Source organism: Micropterus dolomieu, linkage group LG08 (genome assembly GCF_021292245.1).
Source record: "Micropterus dolomieu isolate WLL.071019.BEF.003 ecotype Adirondacks linkage group LG08, ASM2129224v1, whole genome shotgun sequence".
Classification (NCBI taxonomy): domain Eukaryota; kingdom Metazoa; phylum Chordata; class Actinopteri; order Centrarchiformes; family Centrarchidae; genus Micropterus; species Micropterus dolomieu.
In genome coordinates this window covers 27,138,637-27,159,503 of record NC_060157.1, presented here as the reverse complement: position 1 = coordinate 27,159,503, position 20,867 = coordinate 27,138,637, and the positions used below count along the sequence as shown (strand labels likewise).

The 20,867-nt window shown below is 41.3% G+C and overlaps 3 protein-coding genes and 1 long non-coding RNA gene across 4 annotated transcripts; 2 read left to right on the top strand and 2 right to left on the bottom strand.

Moving 5' to 3' along the window:
- The first annotated feature begins 2,645 nt into the window (after positions 1-2,645).
- On the top strand, positions 2,646-7,446 carry dffb (DNA fragmentation factor, beta polypeptide (caspase-activated DNase)). The gene is made up of 7 exons (XM_046057114.1): positions 2,646-2,786; positions 3,547-3,673; positions 4,007-4,192; positions 4,852-4,931; positions 5,010-5,183; positions 5,574-5,674; positions 6,418-7,446. Exons 1-7 carry the CDS (start codon positions 2,664-2,666, stop codon positions 6,665-6,667), a joined length of 1,041 nt encoding a protein of 346 aa, XP_045913070.1. The 5' UTR covers positions 2,646-2,663; the 3' UTR covers positions 6,668-7,446.
- lg08h1orf174 (linkage group 08 C1orf174 homolog) lies at positions 6,889-11,232 on the bottom strand. The gene is made up of 4 exons (XM_046057115.1): positions 10,955-11,232; positions 9,473-9,544; positions 8,832-9,209; positions 6,889-8,329 (listed from the first exon to the last, which is right to left on the bottom strand). Exons 1-4 carry the CDS (start codon positions 10,964-10,966, stop codon positions 8,186-8,188), a joined length of 606 nt encoding a protein of 201 aa, XP_045913071.1. The 5' UTR covers positions 10,967-11,232; the 3' UTR covers positions 6,889-8,185.
- A 1,574-nt stretch (positions 11,233-12,806) lies between these two features.
- Positions 12,807-14,907, top strand: b3gnt7l (UDP-GlcNAc:betaGal beta-1,3-N-acetylglucosaminyltransferase 7, like). The gene has a single exon (XM_046056932.1). It carries the CDS (start codon positions 13,045-13,047, stop codon positions 14,275-14,277), a length of 1,233 nt encoding a protein of 410 aa, XP_045912888.1. The 5' UTR covers positions 12,807-13,044; the 3' UTR covers positions 14,278-14,907.
- A 401-nt stretch (positions 14,908-15,308) lies between these two features.
- LOC123974522 lies at positions 15,309-19,929 on the bottom strand. The gene is made up of 2 exons (XR_006825873.1): positions 17,948-19,929; positions 15,309-16,443 (listed from the first exon to the last, which is right to left on the bottom strand). It is a non-coding gene; the product is annotated as an uncharacterized LOC123974522 (long non-coding RNA).
- Positions 19,930-20,867: the final 938 nt, after the last annotated feature.

The window sequence follows — 20,867 nt, the reverse complement described above, 5'->3', positions numbered from 1 at the left end:
TAAATCCTTCAGACTGAGGTAATGGACTTGGAGACTGGATTTTTTCCATCTGCGCTCTGCTTTCCTGCATTCCCTTTTTAGGCTGCGAATGCTGTCATTTATCCAGGGTTGCTTACTAGCTTTAGACGTAGGCCTAACCTTTAGAGGAGCAGTAATATTTAGTGACGACAAGCAGATATGATTGAAGTGATCGACCAGATTGTTGGTGTTGGAATCAGACAGGTGTTGGCTTTGGCTCTGAAAGAATGCGCAAAACTTTGAAACACTTTGTTCATTAAAGATGCGAGAAGACACGGAGCTTGGTGAGGCGGCATGAGTAACAGACGAATTGCAGCTAAAAAACAATACATCTGTGGTCAGATATGAATGTCAAGGAATGGTACTTCTATTAAGTGTATTAAAATATTAAAGACTCTAAACGTTCATAAAATATATACTTCTAATCATTTATCACCATTGATGAAGCCCACAAAGATTATTACAGCTTTTAAAAGCATTATTTGGAGGTGCATGCAATTCTCGGCAGGCAGGCAAAACTCGGCGTAACACCTAATCGACCTTTTGATCAAATGTAAGATCACCTCTGATTATCAACTTGTTTTTTGCGTGTTCTTCAGACGCACTGTGGCGTAACTGTTAAAGTAAAGTATAACGTTACTTTATAGGCCTTTATCATAATGTTTGACACATGGCAGTCCAAAGTTAGAAGACTGTAACGTTACTCCACAAATTAAAAACTACACCAAATGTAGGTGCGGTTAACGACCACCGCATCTCTGCCCTGAGAAAAACTGTTTCAACATATTTACTAAGCATTAAGCGTTAGCTGTGAGCAGTCACCTGGGGGAGGTGAGCTCCAGTGAGCCGGCTGAGGATGAGCTGGAAGCCCTGGGACTGGGTGAAGTGGCTTTCGGCAGCCAGGCGGACTGTTTGCCTGGGCGGGGGAAGCAACCGGCTTCTTTCAAACACTTCTTTCCAGCCGTCCTCCACGGTGGATTTTCCCTCTGTTTTGACCATGGTCTTGTGTTAATAGCACAATTAGAATGGCATCGCAAACAACTAAAACATGTAGGTTATCGTACAACCGAGTTGTTGCTGGGATTATTATCTTTTCAAGCCGTGTACGTTTTCAAACCCGCGGCCGCCATATTGAAATCGGATTCTACTACTCAGTGCAGAGGGGTTAACCGAGTAAATCAATTATTTCATCACCCAGTCACGAGTAAAACGAATAAGGCAAATTGTAGGGACTTAACGTAATAAATGCTTATACTTATCCGATAGGGGTTGTTTCAGCCGAAACTGAACATCAAAACAAAATTTCGCAATGGTAGATTGTGAAAGCTCTACCCTTTCATTTGGTATTTCCCATCGCGGTGCATCAGTTACTATGGTAATGCTCACGTTACCGTGCAGAGCTACATTCTAAGGTCTTCCATAAACGTGACAAACGAAACAAGACAACAAAACTGTCAAGGCATATCGTACATCATGTGCTTACAGTAATACACATTCTAATAAAAAGAAATACAATATTATTTAATAAATGAAGTTAGTATAATTCGTAGTGTTATACAACTATTCGCTGTAGCAGAAGTAGCGTCCCATTACAGAAAAAATGTGGTCTGTGGCCCTATCATATAGCAAAGCATGATACAATCTACCGTAACTGGTTATAAGCATCATGTTTTAGACCTTATTTGTTCCTATTTCACACGACGGTCCGCTTTCTCTGTGTCTGGGGAAAGCGGGAATTAAAAAACAATTTCTACGTGAAAGGGCTGGCCAGGCTGCAACCGAGTTTATCCCTCGTAGAGACCTCCCAGAAGTGCATTATTGCTAGTCCCTGACACTTTATACTTCTACTTTATTATAAAATAAAATTATATATTCCCATTTACCAGCTCATCAAAATACTGCTTACCATACACATGGATGCATCATAATAACACAATGCTAATAATGAATTAAGATTAGAATATAATAGCCTAATACTGCACTATGCTCCATCGCACTGTGTTTATGTGTATATGTATGCATGTATGTGTATGTGCACCTGTATATCTTATCCACCTCTGACATGTACATAATAATAATAATAATAATGGTAATAATAATTCACTCCTGCGTCCTTTGCACTCTGCTCATTGCACTATTATCTCAATCTCTCTATATTGTTTTTGTTTATAGTGTGTATATATGTGTTCTCTATACTGTAGCCTGTGTCTGATTTTATTATTGTATTATTGTGTTATTGCATAAGTAAGCACAGCGTGAGCAATGTACAATCCTGACTCAAATTCCTCGTATGTGTACACATACCTGGCAACAAAGCTGATTCTGATTAATATAACCCTGACTGGGGCCAATCTTGCCTGCATGATAGGCTACTTTAAATTTTTAATAATAAGAATTTTAATAATGCTAGTAATGGGGTGTTTTTTAATGGTATCGCTAATTTTACTTACGTCAAATGCCTTAATCATAGACCTGAATACTTGTTCCACCACTGTTCACGCTACGAGAAATCATTCATGAGCTTCCTATCAAACACGGGCAATATAATAAGAGAAACACTAGAGGGCAGCAACGCACCACCGCTGCGTGTAGTCAGCGTCAACAGGAAGAAGACGGAAGCGGTAGGTACAAAACCGAAAACTGCAATGTTTCGCGTCTTCGGGAAGAATAAACCTGTGAAAATTAGGAGTTATAATGATAACAGAAAGTACGGAGTTGCAGCAAAAGATGTGAAGGAGTTGCTTAAAAAAGGCTGCAAGTTATTACAGGTGAGCCCGTGTGCTTTCTTCTAGGCGCTTTATAGAAGAAGTTACGCCGCCTGTTCCGCTTCGATTAAATAAAGAGACAGTCAACACTGTTGATTAAAAAACACACAAAGATACAGTTGTTAACGTTACATTTTAATCGGAGCCACTGGTGACGTTAGAGGGTGCTGTGGATATACTATCAGAGTTGGTATCTTTAGCTATTTGGTTAATTGATGTTCGAGGCAGGGGCGGTGTCTGGTCCAGTCCAGTGTCACCTAGGGCAATCTCGAAACTGTCAAGAGAATAAACCACAAGCGATATGCAAACATGTTCCTGACACCGTTATCTGCATATAAGATAAGTTAAAACTATTTATATTTAGCGTCACAGCTGCAGAGAGGAATGTAGCAGCAGGTTACAGATAATGACCAAAGTAACGTTATACACCAACAACAAATGCGTTCGTTAGAAAGCTACATAAAATGCATTACCCTAGAATGCATAGGCCATTTAAAACCATGTTTTCCCTTTCAAATCAAATGTTGACCAAGTGTGTTTCAGAGATTTCTCAAGATTGTCTGCATCTGCGGATTCCAAACCTTTCCCCGTTTCTGGCCAGGCTTGTGGGACACATTGATAAACTCAAGCAAAATTAAATGAACCCTTCTGAGAGAAAAAGAAAGACTTAAAATCTTAATTTGGGCCAAGATTTAGCTTGAATTTGATAATCTTGTATTATTGTTCGTATTATTATTTAATTGTATGTCATCTTCATTTCCAGTTGCCACTTTCTGGTGCACATATTTGTTTGTGTGCGGATGGGACAAAAGTGACAGAGGAATTCTTCCCGACTCTGCCGGACAACACTGAACTTGTTCTTCTCTGTAGAGATCAGACATGGAGTGGGGGTCAGTGAATCAACTTCAGACACCATTTGGAAAAAAAACAAGACAAATCTTTTAACTGTAAAGTGTGTGTGTTTCATGTTCTTATATCTTGATGGGGACTTTATCCTGAAACTTGTCACTATGGGGACAAAAATTTGAGGTCCCCACGGACACTGCTTTTTGAGGGTTTAAATGTGTTTTTTTCATACATAGGTCAAAGTTAGAGTTGGCATGAAGGGCTAGAGAATGCATTAGGTCAGTGTATGTGTGTTCCTGACCAGACGCAGTGTATTCTTAGTGCTCGGATGATAGGGTTGTCGTCTAACCTTATAACCCCTGTGCTTCTAATTTCAGTTGTGTGTGACATCGGGCAGTTACTGAGCACAGACCGGCACGCCGATGGCCTCATTGAAGCGGCGAAAGGGCTCTTGTCTGATGAGCAGTCTCCTAAGAGGCGAAAAATCCTGACTGACCTGCTGCTGAACCTGGAGGACAGATCTGAGCTGGAGAGCAGAAAGGAGGATGAAGACTGGTTCAAAGGTACAAAGTCCACTGGAGACTCTCTCACAGCTGAGCTGCTTCGTTAATGGGCAGCATGTTGCTGGCACATATGTTATAAAAAGAACATTTTCTTGTTTTAAAGAGATCCTTTTCAAGTTGAAGATACTTTTGATGTAAGATTGACATATTTCTCTCATCATTTACACATGCCAAATGACCTCCATGGCTTTAGACTTGAGGTCTTCAGACATTTGGTGCTGTAGTCTGAGAACTGTGAAGCTTTGAGTGTCTGACAACAGGTTCTTGTAATTTGCACACACCAGGCTGAATACAAGCTAATGTTGTTTATGGAAATATAACAATATTATGGAAATGAGGAATATCAGAAGTCTAACTAAAGGCGCCAGTGTACTTCACTAGAACTGATGGTTGAATGACTAATCGCTTCTTAAACCCCTCCCCCAACACTATTCTGACATCGGAAAAATGGTCATGTGTAGTTCACAAAACTATCTGTGTGTTGTGGTTCTGAATGGTTTCATACCGTAGATCTGGTCAAAACTAATTTTCTATTTAGAAAAGTACAAAAGCAGGCAGTGCAATAATTTAGCAATGGGAAAATCTGACTGACATACAAATGTTCTACGAAAACACTTGATGTGAAATCTGTCTGTAGTTAAGTTGAGGTTTCATTTCAGGTGTTGATGCTCGATTCAAGACAAAGTCTGCCTACATGAAGTTCAACTGTGAAAGCAGGATACGTGGCTACATGAAGGAGGTAAAACTATCCTATCAAGTAAATCCTCAGGCGTCTGGCATGATACCTAACAGTTTGGTTTTCGGTCTCTGTTTTCAGGTGGATGATGCCACCAAAGCCATACAGAAGACTAAAGTCAGGGCAGAGTATCTGAAAACATCAAAATGCCTGGGGGAAATGCTGAAGACGGCAAGGTACAACGGCTGTTACTTTGACAGGACTGAAAAGGAGCCGGATCGCCTCTGTACTCAGGAAGGATGGTTTACCTGCCAGGTATTGCAGGAGATGAATGAACAAGAAAATCTAATACAGATTACATGACTTTTGCCCTGATTTGCATATCTAAGATTTCAGGGTCCAGCTGGCATTCTGGCAACTGCTCTAGTCACAAATCTCTCTAACTGCAACAGTTTTGTAACCAGTACACCTTGTCTGAGGTCAGCTGTGTTGTTTGTGCACCCCTTTTCCAACATGAAAAAAAGCGGTGGGGTGGGGGGGGGGGTCAATCTTGTAGTGTGAGAAGTACAGCAATTCACAGCATATTTTGAAAGGTGTGTGGCACCAAGCTTAACTCCCCATTTGCTCCATATCTATAAATTCTTGTGACGCGTTTTAAATGAACTTGGCCTCCTCTAGACCTCTTCGTCTCCGTTGCCTCCTCAGGGATCATTTGACCAGGAAGTGTGCCAGTCTCTCCACTCCATCAACCCCTACGGCAGCCGGGAGAGCAGGATCATCTTCAGTACATGGAATCTGGACCACAGGTGCACTTCAGCTTCAAAAGCATTTCCGTTCACAGAGCAAATGGCAACCCCTATTGTCCCGTTTCACAGCAGACATTTTGACTTATCATAGTAGGACAAGCACAGGTGTTACTAATGATACTATTAATGACGGCTTTGTTCCATACAAGTGTCCCACTATTCTATGACAGTGAGCCAGCATGCACAATACAGGGCCTCTGAAGCATCATCATTCATTTTATCTATACCTGTGCTTTTCCTACTGTAACATGTCAAAATGTCGTCCATAACAAATGTATTGTTTTATTCCTCCACATCAGCCTGACAGTTCATGTGTTTAAGTTGAATATATTTGACATATTCCTGTAAATGTTATAAAAGTATACCATTTCTCTTCGTTATACAGCTTTCACTTATACAGCGTATAGTTTACATTCCTGTAGTTGTACATCATTCAAATAGCACTGTTTCCTAGTTTTCCTTTGTTCTAGATGTTATTTAGCAAACTCAAGGCTGTTTTTATGCATTTCATTTGACACATAAGAATGAGTATTCGAATTATCCACACTGACAGTCAGAGCAGAGGCCAGTCATCAAAGCTTTGGTAGGCCGTGAGCAGACATAAACCAAATTTGAGGGCCGTGGGGCTGCAGCTTTAATCAGTATGCCTGTCTGTAGAGCTGCCAGTACGTGTTGGAACAAGACACTCGCTGGCTCCCAGACACTTGCAAATTTCAACATTTCTTCTTCTTCTTCATGTCCAGGATTGAAAAGAAGAGGACGGTCATTCCCGCTCTGGTGGAAGCTCTACAGAAGCACAAGAGCACCGACGTTGACGTGAACTACTTCTACCGCCTGCTGTTCACCAGGGAAAACCTGAAGCTGGTTCACATCGTGTGCCACAAGAAAGGAGCTCACAACCTGCTGTGTGACACCAAGAAGATTTTTAGACAAGCCAGTGACACAGACAAGGGAAAACTGACAGCCAAAGGGAAGAAGAGGCGCTTGGTGTGACTTACTTTTATGGAAACATTTTTTGTATTAATTTGTACGAACTGTGACACCTTATGTGCTGCACTGAAATTATGTGAATATGTATCTCAGGTCCACTGTAGCATCAGATCGATGACAAAGTGACCTTTTACCTCACTTGATTTTTGACCATTATTTAATTCTGCTTCCTGAATCTGCAGGACTTTAATACAGACACAAGTGATTAAAAACACTTTCAGAAATCATGAAAACCATTTATTTGTCCTTTTCTTTTGGCACGGTGATGTAAAAAGCACGAGTTGATTACAATGACAGCTGAATGCAGGAGGCACTCACTCAGTGAGAAAGTTGCATAGGAGAATATGAAAAGCATTTTGCATAAATAAGGCAGTAAAAATATATAAAAACATTTGATTGGATGGTCAGAACAATCAGCTATATACAAAATACTACAACAGATGTGAATAGCACTAGTGCAATTACAGTAACCCTCAAATTACTAAATTACATTTTCAAAGTCAGGTTAAAGTTTGCTTTACACACTGAACACCTTTATCAGAAACCTCAATGTTTTTAGTCCATGTTTTTCTTTTAATACATTCCTCATATAAAATTGTCATGTTTGCAAATGAACCTATCAGGAAACTATTAGCTGTCAAGTTAAAACGATGAGCAGCTGCCAAAAAGCACAAAGATGTGTCGAGGAGGAATATTTGACACTTGTGAACAATCTTTCTTATAAAAGAAAACTGCTGACAACATTCATCTTTGAAGTTTTGATATTAAATGCTCCGACTATGGAACTGCTCTTTGGTGTGTATGTGTGGGTGTGGGTGTACCCTTCTTCCTCATATTTATACAATCCGAATGCAGGACATGAAATCAACGTGTGACTTATGGATTTTACATTTTATAACTAAATATTTGTAGATTTGAGAGAGTTTGTTAGTTTGGCATCTCTTAAGGCTAATCTCAAACTGCAAACTTAATTATGAAGCAATGTGGACTGATTTGTCTAAATGTGCTGTGCCAGCAACACACCCTCCGCGTAACACCAAAGAAACTGAACCAGGGGTGGTGTGAGCATAAATCCAGCAATAAATAAAACAAGAACTACTGTATATGTTCCTCACATGTGCCTATATTACTATAGCTATATTAAACATTACCAAATTAAATCAAAGTATTTGGGTAACAGGCAAAGCTTAATACAATTTGACATTTGTGTGTGTTTGGACGGTCCTTATCAAGTCAAATGTCCAAGTTTACAATCAATACATTTTTAAACAGTTAAAGTCATAAATACCTGTGGGAAACATCAACAGATGGTATTGAGAGTGAGTTTATAATAAATACACCCACATAATGTTGGCTACCTTGCTCACACATAGTGTGTTTGTAACAGTGTTGTGATTTTAGGGCAGTTTGCTGCATCTGAATAGGTAGTTTCATTTGGCTGCTTTTTCTAAGTGCTGAGGCGCTTTATGTTCTTCCACAGGCACGACTTCGAGTCAACCACAGTCATCGGTGCGGCACACTTTAATAAGTGCTCCTTCTGTCGTCTGGCTGCGTACTGCTGAGGCCCGCCTCCTCTTCATCACTGTCCTCTCGTGCGTAGTAATGGCGTCTCCTGTTCTCCCTCTCAACGCGGGCAGACGTCGCTGACGATCTCTGAGGAAAGTCCTGTGGAATTAAAAAGTAGTTTTTGTAATTTGTTCACCGTGGACATAATCTTCACCTAAACAACAATCGAATCAAACTGTTCCGCTGCCACATTCAGTAGCAGTACAGAATATAATTGTAAATACAGTGCATGTGTGCAATATTTTGGGCATCAGTGAGATCGGGGTCACGCTCATTCTTTCATGCCTTCCTTGTATCTCATAACTTCTTAAAAACAGAAAGCAATCCTGTTGACTGTTGTTTCAGTGCAGTTCTTTAAATTGCACGTATAAATAGGTAAAATTCATATCAGTTCAAGGATATTACCTGTGAGAGAAGGAAATGAAATTCAACAACCAAACATTTGAGTTGATGGATGGAAAACTGCCACACAGTACAGAGTTCCCACACCAGGGTCGGAGCTAAATTCTGAATGTCAGCGAGCTGTAGAATCATGTGTGGTAACACCATTAACCTGAGTAACAGTTTGTCCCTATCATGGAGATAAAACAGAATGCCTCACCTGTACGGCGTCCAAGTTTCCAAAGAACTGCTCCACAGGAAGAATCTGATTACTGTCATCATCTGGAAAGATGTTTTTGCTGGTTTCTTCACAATCCATGTCCTCAGACTCATGTTTGTCAAAGCTACCGTTCGCTTTGCAGCAGTCCATATCCAAATCCAGCCCTGTCCTGAACTCGTTTTCTTTGCCCTCCTGTCCTTCGAGCTCTGGGGATGCTGTGCATCTCCTCCTTCCTGCAGACTGGTGGCATTCACAGCTGATGCGAGAGTCTCTCTCCAGAGGGCCGTCTGCTTTACTGTTACCACCGACTACTGAGCTGCTCTCTGCTGCAGAGGGTGTCTTTGGACCTTTCATACATCTCCTCCTTGGAGCAGAAGCCTGTGTCAGAACGTTAAATAACGGGGTTAGGATGATGGTTTATCCTCTGGTCTTAGACCACTGTACTAACTCTCATAAAGATGCAAGACACACTGAATAGCGAGCCTAATGTGTGTGTGTCTAGTGCAGTTCTCAGATGCAGACATGACAGTCTAGCCAGTTACAATTATCCAGAGATTCACTCCGTTAGAAACAGCAGAACATATTTGCTGTCTTAACTTGCTCTTTCTACAGGCTGTTCTCTGTACAAAAAAAACACAAACCTTTCTGGAGCTTTTGACCTCAGAGCTGCTCTTCCTCTTTCTGGGCTTCAAGCTGTCGAGTTCACCAGGCATCTGCAAAGCAGTATGTGGTTTGTTGTTAGCTAAATGTTTTCACTGAGCTTCCCCTGCTTTAATAATACCACTTACTTCACGAACTTTACGAGCATCAAGATGTTCGAAGTATTTCACTGCATAAGGTGAATATCAGCAAACAGATAAAGCTGGTTTATCTACACCTGGTATGTCTAAGTGTGCTTTTGAGGTGGCTGCCTCAAATAATCATCGTCATCTCCCTTGGCTTTGGCTTATTAATGGTGTTAATTATGCATGGGTTTAGTAAGATGATGCTCCAAGGAAATATAGGAGAGCAACTCCCGCGGGACAGGACTTCTGACTGTACCAAAGGTTAGGAAGATAACGGCTGGCGAGCGAGCCTTTTTGTTTCGCACTTCAACATTATGGAACAGTTTTCCAGCAGATATTAGACCGACTTATTCACTGCTGCGCACAATTCCTAAATGTTTGTTTGTCTCTGATGTCTTTGTATAAGTGCTATTTACTTTTAGTGTTTAAATTAAAAATATTTTGTATTTTAAATGTATTCTTGTAAAGCACTTTGATTGAAAGTGCTCTATAAATAAAATGTATTATATTATAATAATTATTAAAATGAATACGTTTTTTAATCAAAAAGATGGCAGAAAAGCAGCCATCTGAGTGATGTGCTGAACAGATGGACAGTTTTGGCTCAGACCAAATTTCTGATGCAGTTGGATTTTATTTAGTCCAACATCTGTTGGGTCTTTTCAGCAGGCAACATTAGACTTGCAGCATGCTTATGCTTTTCTCCAAACTACACATTTTGAGTGTCAAATGATGGAGTGAGTGGTTGAAGAATGATGTTTTTAGGACACGACATTTTGGATTCAGATTATTACATCTTTCCACCACGGCTGTGTACAGTCCTCAAGACAGCTCCTGTATCCTCCGCAGGCCAAACTCCTCCCAAAATACCGGCAATTTAAGGTCACGTTTCTGACTCAAGACCTCCAGTTAATTCTGAACTTCACCCCGCTGAAGTTGCACTCGCACCTTTTATGCGTGTTCAAGACGTGCCGAAGTGAATAACATAACATACGACATTAAGACAACAGAATTTGTCTAATAATATACCGGAGCTTTGGACAATTAACGGTAAATCCCATGCGCATCGTCCGTAAATAAGCCATCATGGCATCATAAACAAATGAAAGTCACATGGCACAAGACAGCGCTGTCTGTGGTTACAATGTCACAACAGTGCGAGGTTATATGCGGACACGCTAATACCTCACAAGAGCTAACGTTAGCGAAACATTGACCCTTAATCGATCTCGACATGTTAGCTATAACGGTGAGCTAATAAGGCTAGCATGACAGCTATGAACTACCGGTGTGGAATTTCTTAACGTTACTCGCCTGAAAACAGCCATAAAAACTTACCTTGTGCATCATTTACCGACGTTAATGCTTCTGTTTTTAGAGGCCTCGATATCAACGTTTCGGAGACGGTCTTGTATGTAATTAGCTTTCAAATCAACCGAACTCGGCTAGCTACAGACAGCTGAATGTTATCGGACACAGCCAGCGTAATTTTTGACGATATGTGGCGTTGTTGAAGCGTATTTCCTGCCGCTGAGGTTCACCCGGAGGTCAGAGCGTTTGTGTTCAGCAGGACGTCCTCTGCACCGGGATGTTACCTCTTCATATTAATGACAGGCTGCTGTTCTGTCACAGAACTGATGGGACTTTTCTATGGTTTAATTCAACCCCAGTTCGCAAAAATGCCCAATGCGTTTGTAATAATTAACTTTGTCTTTAAATATTCAGTCTCCTGCCTTTTGTGTTATGTGTTATCTACATGGCTAAATTATAAAAAAAAAATACAACTTATAGCTTTTCTTGGTTCCGTCTAAAAAGACAATATCCGACTCTGAAAGTAGTGTAGTATGTCGCTGTCAGACTTTGTAGGCCTATTTTAGCTATTATTTCTACCTGAATATGTTTACTGTAGCGTGTCTATTCATTATTTTGACATTTATAACACTTTGTAACACCCCGGTATTCAGCCTATTCAAATCCCCAGGAATTTATTTTGAAGTCAAACACGAGCCTTTTTTCCGCTTTAACAGTCTATGTGGTTGAAGCTTGACGCAGTTGTTCAGCTGGACGTTTTCTCTTGTCCACATGTGACGACAGGTCCTAAATACAGCGCGTGCGTGTAAATGTATGAAAAGGGTGCCGTGTTAGATAAGTTGAGGTTGTCAGAGTTGGGCTTTTGGTTTCTCTGGGTGTTGTGAGTGAAAAACCGGCCTGGAGGAGGAGGCGGAAACTAAAGGTAGCCTAATTCCACAGGATGTCCACACGAGGGTGCTAGAGGCGGTCTGAACCCTCTCTGTGGGAGCGACTACAAGCACGTTTGATGATGACCTTATGATCTATAGATTCTACTGCCGAGGAACCATATAAATGTTCTTCATTAAAATAATCTTATTATTTGAGAATTGGTTTTAAAAAACGCGCTGCCTGACCTTTTCCTTAAACCAAACGACTTGCTGTATAACTGTTCAGTATATCTTAAAGCTTTTCCAAACTGCTGTTAGCCTACAACAAGGAGCACTTTTCCAACAGCTTGTTTCTAATGGAACCCTGAGATGGAATAGTGAAACTTAGGCTATATCCTACCTTGGAGAAAAGTTTGGAGCTTCCCCTGTGATAGGTTACGTGTTAACAAATAAGATGAGCTAGGCTATGTCAAATTCAGTTAAATCATTTCCTTTTCAATTAAAAAATTATTTTGATATGATTTATTTTATGATTTGTGGTTTTTCTTGGCCTGTCCAAATTCTACACACATAAATATAGGCTATATTTAGTATCTTTCTCTTACCTACTCACTTGCAAGTTGTAGCCTGTGTCACAAAAGGTTAATACAATTTCAATATTTTCTAAATAATTCCTGATTTTACTTCTGATTGTTATGTCTTACTAGGCCGCCTAACAGGCCTATTGTTAATATTGTTAATTAAGGAATCTAAAGAAAATTGACAAAATTGTAGCTTTAAGGTGGTGGACACCTGGTATGTGAGAAATGGGAAACCTGCTGGTCCCGGATCGGTGTCATATAGGGGGAGGAGATATTTGGAAGGGGGGCTTTGGGGGAGAGAGAGAGAGAGAGAGAGAGAGAGAGAGAGAGAGAGAGAGAGAGAGAGAGAGAGAACGCTCCTGCAGCAGGTCTCCATTACAGCCTGTGTGCAGACAGAGGGCAGAGAAGAAGCCCGGGGACATGCTGCGTATTTGGCATCATTTTCCTGCACCGAGAGGCGATGTGTGGCTTCACTGAGCGCCGTCATGGGCAAAAGGGCCCCCGGGGCCACTTCACTGTCAGCGCTCTCACACAGCCGAAGACGCACCTCTGGTGTCCAAATGAGCAGGGGCAGGTGTCGGGGACTCCACTCGGGCGCACAGTTGTGAAACACTATGAAGGCAAATGGTCCAGCATCTGAGGGACTCTGGGCGCCGCAGTGAGAGCCATGGATCACTTTTTCCGCAGAAAGCGGATCGGTCTGCTGAAGCCCCTGCTGAGTCTATCTCTGGTATTCGCCTCCTTTCTTATGATCCACAAGCTGAAACTTGCAGAGAAGGAGGGAGTGGGAGTTAAACATACGAGGGATGCCGGATGGTGCGGCTCCGAGTGTTTTTCATTCAAGAAGGGACTGAAAAATAGTTTAGGGAGCTCAGACTCTCCGGTACTTAGCAACAACTTGGATGCGCAGCGGGTCTCTAACGGGACCTCTGCTTCCTGGGACGCACAAGTTCTCAACTGCAGTGAGGACGCGTCGGTGAGGACCCAGGACTGGTTCCGCCGCTTGGACCCGCGATTTCACCAGTTTGTTCTGCACAGACACTGCAGGTACTTCCCCATGCGCATCAACCACCCGGAGAAATGCGTGGATGGGAAGGTGCACCTCCTCATGGTGGTCAAATCCGTTATCGAGCAGCATGACCGGCGGGAGGCGGTGCGCAAAACCTGGGGCAAGGAGCACACTGTGGATGGGAAGAAGATCAAAACTTTATTTCTTCTGGGAAGCCCGACGACTGGAAAAGACACCAAGAACCTCCAGAAATTGATCGAGTACGAGAACCTGATCTATGGGGACATCCTCCAGTGGGACTTCATGGACACCTTCTTCAACCTGACCCTGAAAGAGGTCAACTTTCTCAAATGGTTCGACATCTACTGCTCAGGCGTACAGTTCATATTCAAGGGAGACGATGACGTGTTTGTGAACACGCACAATCTGCTGGAGCTCATCGGCTTCAAAGTGGAGGAGCGCAAAGAGGCCGATTTGTTTGTGGGGGACACCATCTCCAAGGCGATCCCCATCCGAAACCGGCAGAGCAAGTACTACATTCCCAAAGAGCTGTACGATAAGCCATATCCACCTTATGTCGGAGGTGGGGGGTTTCTCATGTCCTCCCAGCTGGCCAGGAGGCTCTTCGTGGTCTCAGAGGACCTAGAGTTGTACCCGATTGACGATGTGTTTTTGGGGATGTGCCTACAGAAGCTTCACTTGGCCCCAGAGATGCACCCGGGCTTCAGGACCTTCGGCATCACCAGACGCAGGGTGAGCTCCATGAACAGCGAGCCATGCTTTTATAAAAACCTCATCGTGGTGCACAAACTGAGCTCGGAGGAGCTGCTCAGGATGTGGAGCGTGGTGCACAACGAGGAACTGGTTTGCGCTCAAAGGACCTCCATATGATTGTTAATTGTCAATTAATATAAACGAAAGTAAATCAATTCATTAAAGCTGAACTGCTGGTTGGAATAGACAGAAGACCTGAGTTTTTAACTGGTCATGCATGATGATCTTCACTGACTCCCGTAGTAGGGGCATTTTCACTCAGTAATGACGCAACCATTTACAGAGTCATCAATATCAACATCAACATTTATTTCCCAGTGATGGTTTTGTTACTACACAGAACATCCAGATGTTGCATTTCCATTTTCTGTGTGTAAAATTAAAAAAGGTGGCAAGCTATTCTGAACAGGTTGGGTTTCCTCTTCACTAGTCCTGCTACCTAAACCACTATGACTCCACAGTGTGCAAGCATCAGCGGAAGGTTTCTAGGTTTCTGATTATTGATGCAATTTCAAATTGGTGATCCATCACTAAATCTGAGAACCAGCTTTGATGTAGAGACATGGTTGTAATAGCTTCAGTGCGTTTGTGCAGGCATGAATAAGACTTGACTTGTTACATCCAGGTGTTCCTCTGAAACAGCTGATTTTATTATTATTGTGTCAATTTCTGATTTCAGGATTTCAGTGCGACTGTGAAAGTGAACTGTATGGAACACAGCACGGAGCACAGAAAGTGATTGTAAAAATCAAGTGAATTGGTTTTCTTAAGTTAATATATTGTTTTATTTCAGCTTTTATTTTATTTTTAAGAGTTACTTCATTTGTGTATGATTTTGCAGAAGCAAAAACCAAAGAAACTAAAGGGATATTGTAGATTTATGTCCGATAGTGTAAATAAAACTGGAAAACTCTTGTCAGCTTTGCATATATAGAATGAATGTAGCAGCATTTGATTCATATTGATGTTTGAACAGCTGGGGAACAGCATGGGAAAGATTGGGAATAAGGTGACTGTCTCAAGTTCTACAACTTTGTCAGTTTCATCTGATTGCTAAATAAAGGGTGTTAGAGTTGCTTATCACAGATACCTTCAACTCTTAGGTTTAAATAGTATCGAAAACCTTTTGTCATGTGAAACCACTTCTGCAATGTTCAACTTAATGCAGCTTTATTTAAACAAATACAGGTTCGTTTGCAGAAAAAAAAATGATGCCAAAGTAAATACAGACTTCTATGCACATAAAAACACAATAAAATATCCACTGTTGCAATAGTCCTCAATACAGAAGCACATTTAAGCCAACATGGTGGATTGGTAATTTAGAAACCAAATATACTCTCTCATACACCAACTCTAATCAAGTTGTTTAGTTGTTTCTCCACTAATACAACAGTTACTGTTCTCACACAGATTAATTAAGAATTTACCCTCCTATCATTACAATTTGTAAACACCTCATACTGTTTTAAGGTTGTTTCTGTTAGTTCTTGGCTGTAGACGAATCACAGATATATTACAATCAATATCGTCATAACACTGTACTATAGAAGTTGTAAAATTACAGCTATTATTATAGTTATAGTGATTATTGTGAGTTCTTAAACTCTGACTTTGTGGCTAAAATCATTTTAAAGCCATTGAAGTGCCTTAAACTGTTTGTTGATTCAGCAGAAATCAAGTAGACTTGAAAAAAACAACATAAAACAGGTGCTATACAAATTCTACTGTATACCGTACATTCATCTGCATTTTGTGTTTATATCATTTGAATAATTCTGTTAAGTTAAAAGGTCAACTTGTGAGCATATAAAACTGTGCCATCTACTCAAGATTGTCAGTAGGCATTAAGGAAAACAAATTAAAGTCCAAACTGTGCTGAAAATTCTGCGGTGAAGAATCATCTCTTTGGCAAAGTGCTACTTCATTTCTTTTATATAATTTATTTAAGATAAGAAATAAAAATAAATATGTAAACAGATGGCAAAGCGTGGAGCTGACAGCAAAGCTACACTCAGGTTGTCCGTGTCTGTAGGACTGAAACATCGTGTGCTGCAGGGTTGCCAAGGGAGGAAAAGTCTTCTGCTTGTAACCAAACCTCCTTCTTACTCTCCTCTCAGTACTGCTTCTACAAGGAGAGGAATAGTTTCTAAGTGTGCTTCCCTGGTGTATGTCCTTTGGCCAGAGGTGCCAGGGCTGGGATCCGGCTGCCTCTTCCCATGGGTCTGGCTCTGGCCCCGACCGACAAGGCCTGCTTTAGCTTGGCTCCACCGACAGCCCTGCCTGGACACACACACACACACACACACACACACACACACACACACAAAATGACATCCTTACAGAAAACGTTTGTAAGCCCTTTAACACAAAGACACCCCTCTGTTCTTGTATACTATTTACCACTAAACAAAGCAGCCTGCATTACGTGCCAAGTGAGTATAAACAGAAAGGTTTCGTGACGTCAGCAGCTCATGATGATGTGGGTGCATACTGGGAGAGATCACCTCATTTCATTACGTATTGTCACTGAGTCTATGCTGCGGGTCTCTTCACAAGGCTTAATTTCAATAGATGCTAATGCTATCCAGTTCTGTCAGCCTACAAGTGGAATAACAAAATGTCAAAAAAGGCCACAGATCCTTCCCTTTATCAAAAGTAAAATGGGATTAATATTATATGGCTTAACACTTTTGATAATCTATTTCCTGGGGAAAACCCTGTAAAGTACACAGATTTACAGGTTAGCTTTTGCTCCTTAAGTGTTAAATTATGACTATGCACACAGGCAAAGTAGTGACTTATTAGAAAGGTTTTTAGAATCTATATATCAGCTGGGTCATTATGACACCTTGTGGCACCCCTGGTGTAAAAGGTCAGCGGATCTGCCCTCCTGCGCGTCTGACCTCCTCTGGGACCTACCTGTTGTTATCAAAGTTGCTTTAAGTTATGATCCTTAAGATTTCAGTCCTGGTTGATTTGGCAACACACGTGGTTACTGGTGATAACTGCTGGTGTGTTTTATAACACAGCTTCCAGACTTTTAGACCACTGCGGCCAAAAAAACCCCACTCCTTGAGCTGCTACACTTTCAGAAATGCAACAGACGAAGAGCGAGTGGTTAACAATGTGTTTACAGCGCAGGCGAACAAAACATGGGCTGAGAGGAATCACAGAACCGTGTTGTTTTAATAAAGGGACAGTCAGCAATGTTGTGCAACAGAAAAAACTCAACTCATCGGCTTTTGTCTTTTGCATCATGTCCAGTATGTGCGTGCATCGTTTCCTGTGATTCTATCGGTACACATGCATGGGTACACAATTTAAATAAAAATGGGGTGTGATATAATGAGCCTGATGGATTATAACTTTAATATATTCAGCAGCGGTCCTCTAGCCCAACAGTCACATCAAGATGGTGATCGGTTAGTTATTAGTAAGTAATGTGACATGTCACTCAACAAAACAATGGACATCCACACTCATAGAACTGTACAAAAAGTAGCGTTTTGTGATATGATGTAGCTGTAACTGGGTGTTTCAGTCATTAACAATCTACCTACAACCGTTAATATGATTGTGAAATATCACTCAAAATGTATACCCACACACTAAAGCTGCAAATTAAATCCGCCACTATTTTCATGTGCCTCATGCTGTGAGTCAGGAAACCATAGTGGAAAAGCTGCAACATGAAATTTTACCAACAAGCATGGGCACTTTGTGTAGCTCCAACACTGAGCGTTGGGGAGGTAAGGTGTAAGCAGAGGGTGTATGAATGCTTTACCTTGTGCTGGCTGGGTTCTCTGGGACACCACAGTCCTGCGTGAGTTTTGTTTACAGCCCTCCCTTCCCATGAGGTGAGCCTTCCAGGCCTGGAACAGGGACAAAAGTAGCTCAGTGAGTCCGTTTCTCTCAAAGGTACTTTCTCAATCGGGACAACCATGGGTGACTGAAGGCCCAGTCAGGGTCCAAATGGCTGCCCTCCCTCCCACTAACACTGTAGTCTTTCATTGGGTCTACGCTCAGAGCTCTGGCAGTGAGAGTGAAACTTTGTGAGGTTTTTTTCTTTATTAATTTTTAAGGGTGTGTGAGGTGAGAGACTGCATGTTGTGAATCAGATTTTGAATCACAGCAGAAATTGAGTTACAACTCAGGTTCTTTAGCGTTAGTTAGTTTATCTCTGCCTGTTTTGTTTATTTGATTTTGGTCAGTCTGTTCTGTGATTCTTGTTTCTGCATGTTTACCTGTCTTGTTTGGTTGTGGTGTGTATATTGGTTTATTTGTGTCCATGTACCTGTTGAGTGTTTTACATTATGTTCTAGGTGTGGAGCATGAAGGGACTGCAAACTTTCACTTTCACTTTGTTGTCCAACCATGTGTTGTATACTGATAATGATTCTTGATCACTAATAGGTTGTTCAAAGCTTTACTTAATAGTTTTAAAATAGTTTCATGTAGTTCTTCTGGCTTTTTATATTTATTCTAAACCAACTGCTGCCACGACTTGCATTAACATAAAAAATACATTACTCCTTGAAATTGTTTACAGCCAAAGTCAAATCATTATAGCTTGGTTTGGGAAAAGTGGGCAAAAGAGAGTGGCTAAACAAAATTTTGTTTTGTTTTGTTACAGACAAGAACTCAGAGTGGACAATCCCCAACCTCACATAATGATGTCTCTTAAACAAATAATTCTATAACCAATCACAAGCCTTTCCTGGACCCTCACCAGTTAGCTTTCAGATCCACAGAGGATGCCATCTCCACTGCCCTCCACTCAGCCTGAGAAAAACAGTACCTACTGTACATCAGAATGCTGTTTGTGGATTTCAGCTCAGTGTTCAACACAATCTCCCCATGAAGCTGATCAGCAAACTCAGCACTCTGGGTTTAAATACAACACTCTGCACCTGGATACTGGACTTCCTCACACCCCAGTCAGTTCGGATTGGTGGACTCACCTCCTCACTCTAGTGCTCAACACCGGAGCCCCCCAGGGCTGTGTGCTCAGCCCCCTCCTGTTCACGCTGTAAACCCACGACTGCATCTCCGACATGGAGAGAACTCTGTTGTGAAGTTCGCAGATGACACCACCATCAAACTTCTAATGTGTAAATTAATCATTCCAAGGCCATTTCTGTTCTTAAAGGTAAGAGTTAAATAGAGTGTCTGGAGTGGGATCAGGAGGGGGATTGTAATTAAATTAGAGGCAGTAGCAGTAAGATTTGAATAATGAAAAAACTATCTAACAGTGACTCAAGTAGGAATGGTCAAGGGAAAGAATTTTTGTTCAACCCTGGGGATGAGAAAAGGGATCAAACAGGTCCAAGCCTGGGCTGGGGGGATGAAGGCCTGAAGGAGTACCAAAACCTGACAAACTGGGAGGCTTGGACTTCGATTAGAGGGGGAATGAGACTCAGAATTTTTAGGCAAAGAGATGGCTGACTCTTTCAAAATGAATAGGCACACTGAGCACACTGACCACACACGGTCACATACTAGGTTTTGACCTAGTCTTCTTGTTTATCAGGTAGTTTACACCTTCCTTCTGGATCAGCCAATCAGAAACCAGGAACAACAGTATCCAATTCTGCCAGCACACAACGATGACGAGGCATCAAGTTATAAACTACCTCTATCAACCTATCAAGCAGCAATCCAAATGGAGGTACTCTTGTCTTGTACAGTGTTGTAATTGTCAGTCCGGCTTCCCAGAGTCGGAAGTGGGTGTTTGTGCACCTTCCGCATACCATTGTGCCTTCTTGAAAGACGAGTTGCATGATTCATTACACTCCACAATGACAGAAACGTAACAGAAGACAAATGGAAGGAGACACTGTTCCTACATCTTTTAGTGGGGCGGAGAATCTTTTACACTGCATGTCTTTTGAAAAGTTCTCTATCACACAAAAAGTTGACAGTTTACTACCCTGTGATTATTTTATATAATATCCATAGTTGAGATTATATTTAATGTATGCTAATATTTTTGCATAACCCACTTTCATGACATATCCTCATTGATAACTTCTAACTGTTCTAGCTAATATTTACTACTACCAGTAAAACTGTAAATCTTTCTAGTTACAGATGAACCATTGCCCACACAATGGTGCTCACAGCACCAAGCCACCTCAACAAGAACTCCACTACTGCTGGAATTAAAGATAACCTGTTATCTGTAATTATTAACTTCAGTCCCATGTTTATAAATAACAGCATTATCCTAAACCACCCTGACTACAAAAATAGATTTAGGGAATGCACACTATCAAATATATATATCAAAGTTTTATCTATAAACAGCTCATTTCTGTCTTCACTACATCTTTGTCTGAGCTTTTAAAAACAATATCACAAATGAGAGTGTCCTCCAGCCCACTTGATATAATACCTACAAAATTTTTACTAAAAGTAATAGATTCTGTTGGGCCCCATTTGATCTCTGTTTTCAACAGCTCCCTATCTACTGGTTGTGTCCCTGATTATTTTAAAACGGCTTGCGTGAACCCACTTTTAAAGAAACCTGGTTTAGATCCCTCCCTCCCACAAAATTTTAGACCAATTTCAAAACTGCCTTTTATTGCAAAGATTCTAGAAAGAATTGTGTCCAAACAGCTGCTCACTGTGCTGGAAAATAACAAAATATTTGAAAAGTTTCAGTCTGGTTTTAGGAAGTACCACAGCACTGAGACTGCCCTGCT

Bases quoted from the DNA above. Each gene is read 5' to 3' on its own strand.
- lg08h1orf174 (XM_046057115.1), bottom strand. The intron at 9,210-9,472 runs GTTTGTGTTTTT...GTTCTGACACAG, and splicing joins AGGTCAAAAGCTCCAGAAAG to GCTTCTGCTCCAAGGAGGAG. The intron at 8,330-8,831 runs GTGAGGCATTCT...TTAATTCCACAG, and splicing joins GAAACTTGGACGCCGTACAG to GACTTTCCTCAGAGATCGTC.
- dffb (XM_046057114.1), top strand. From the start codon at position 2,664: ATGTTTCGCGTCTTCGGGAAGAATAAACCTGTGAAAATTAGGAGTTAT. The intron at 2,787-3,546 runs GTGAGCCCGTGT...CTTCATTTCCAG, and splicing joins AAGGCTGCAAGTTATTACAG to TTGCCACTTTCTGGTGCACA. The intron at 5,675-6,417 runs GTGCACTTCAGC...CTTCATGTCCAG, and splicing joins ACATGGAATCTGGACCACAG to GATTGAAAAGAAGAGGACGG.
- b3gnt7l (XM_046056932.1), top strand. From the start codon at position 13,045: ATGGATCACTTTTTCCGCAGAAAGCGGATCGGTCTGCTGAAGCCCCTG.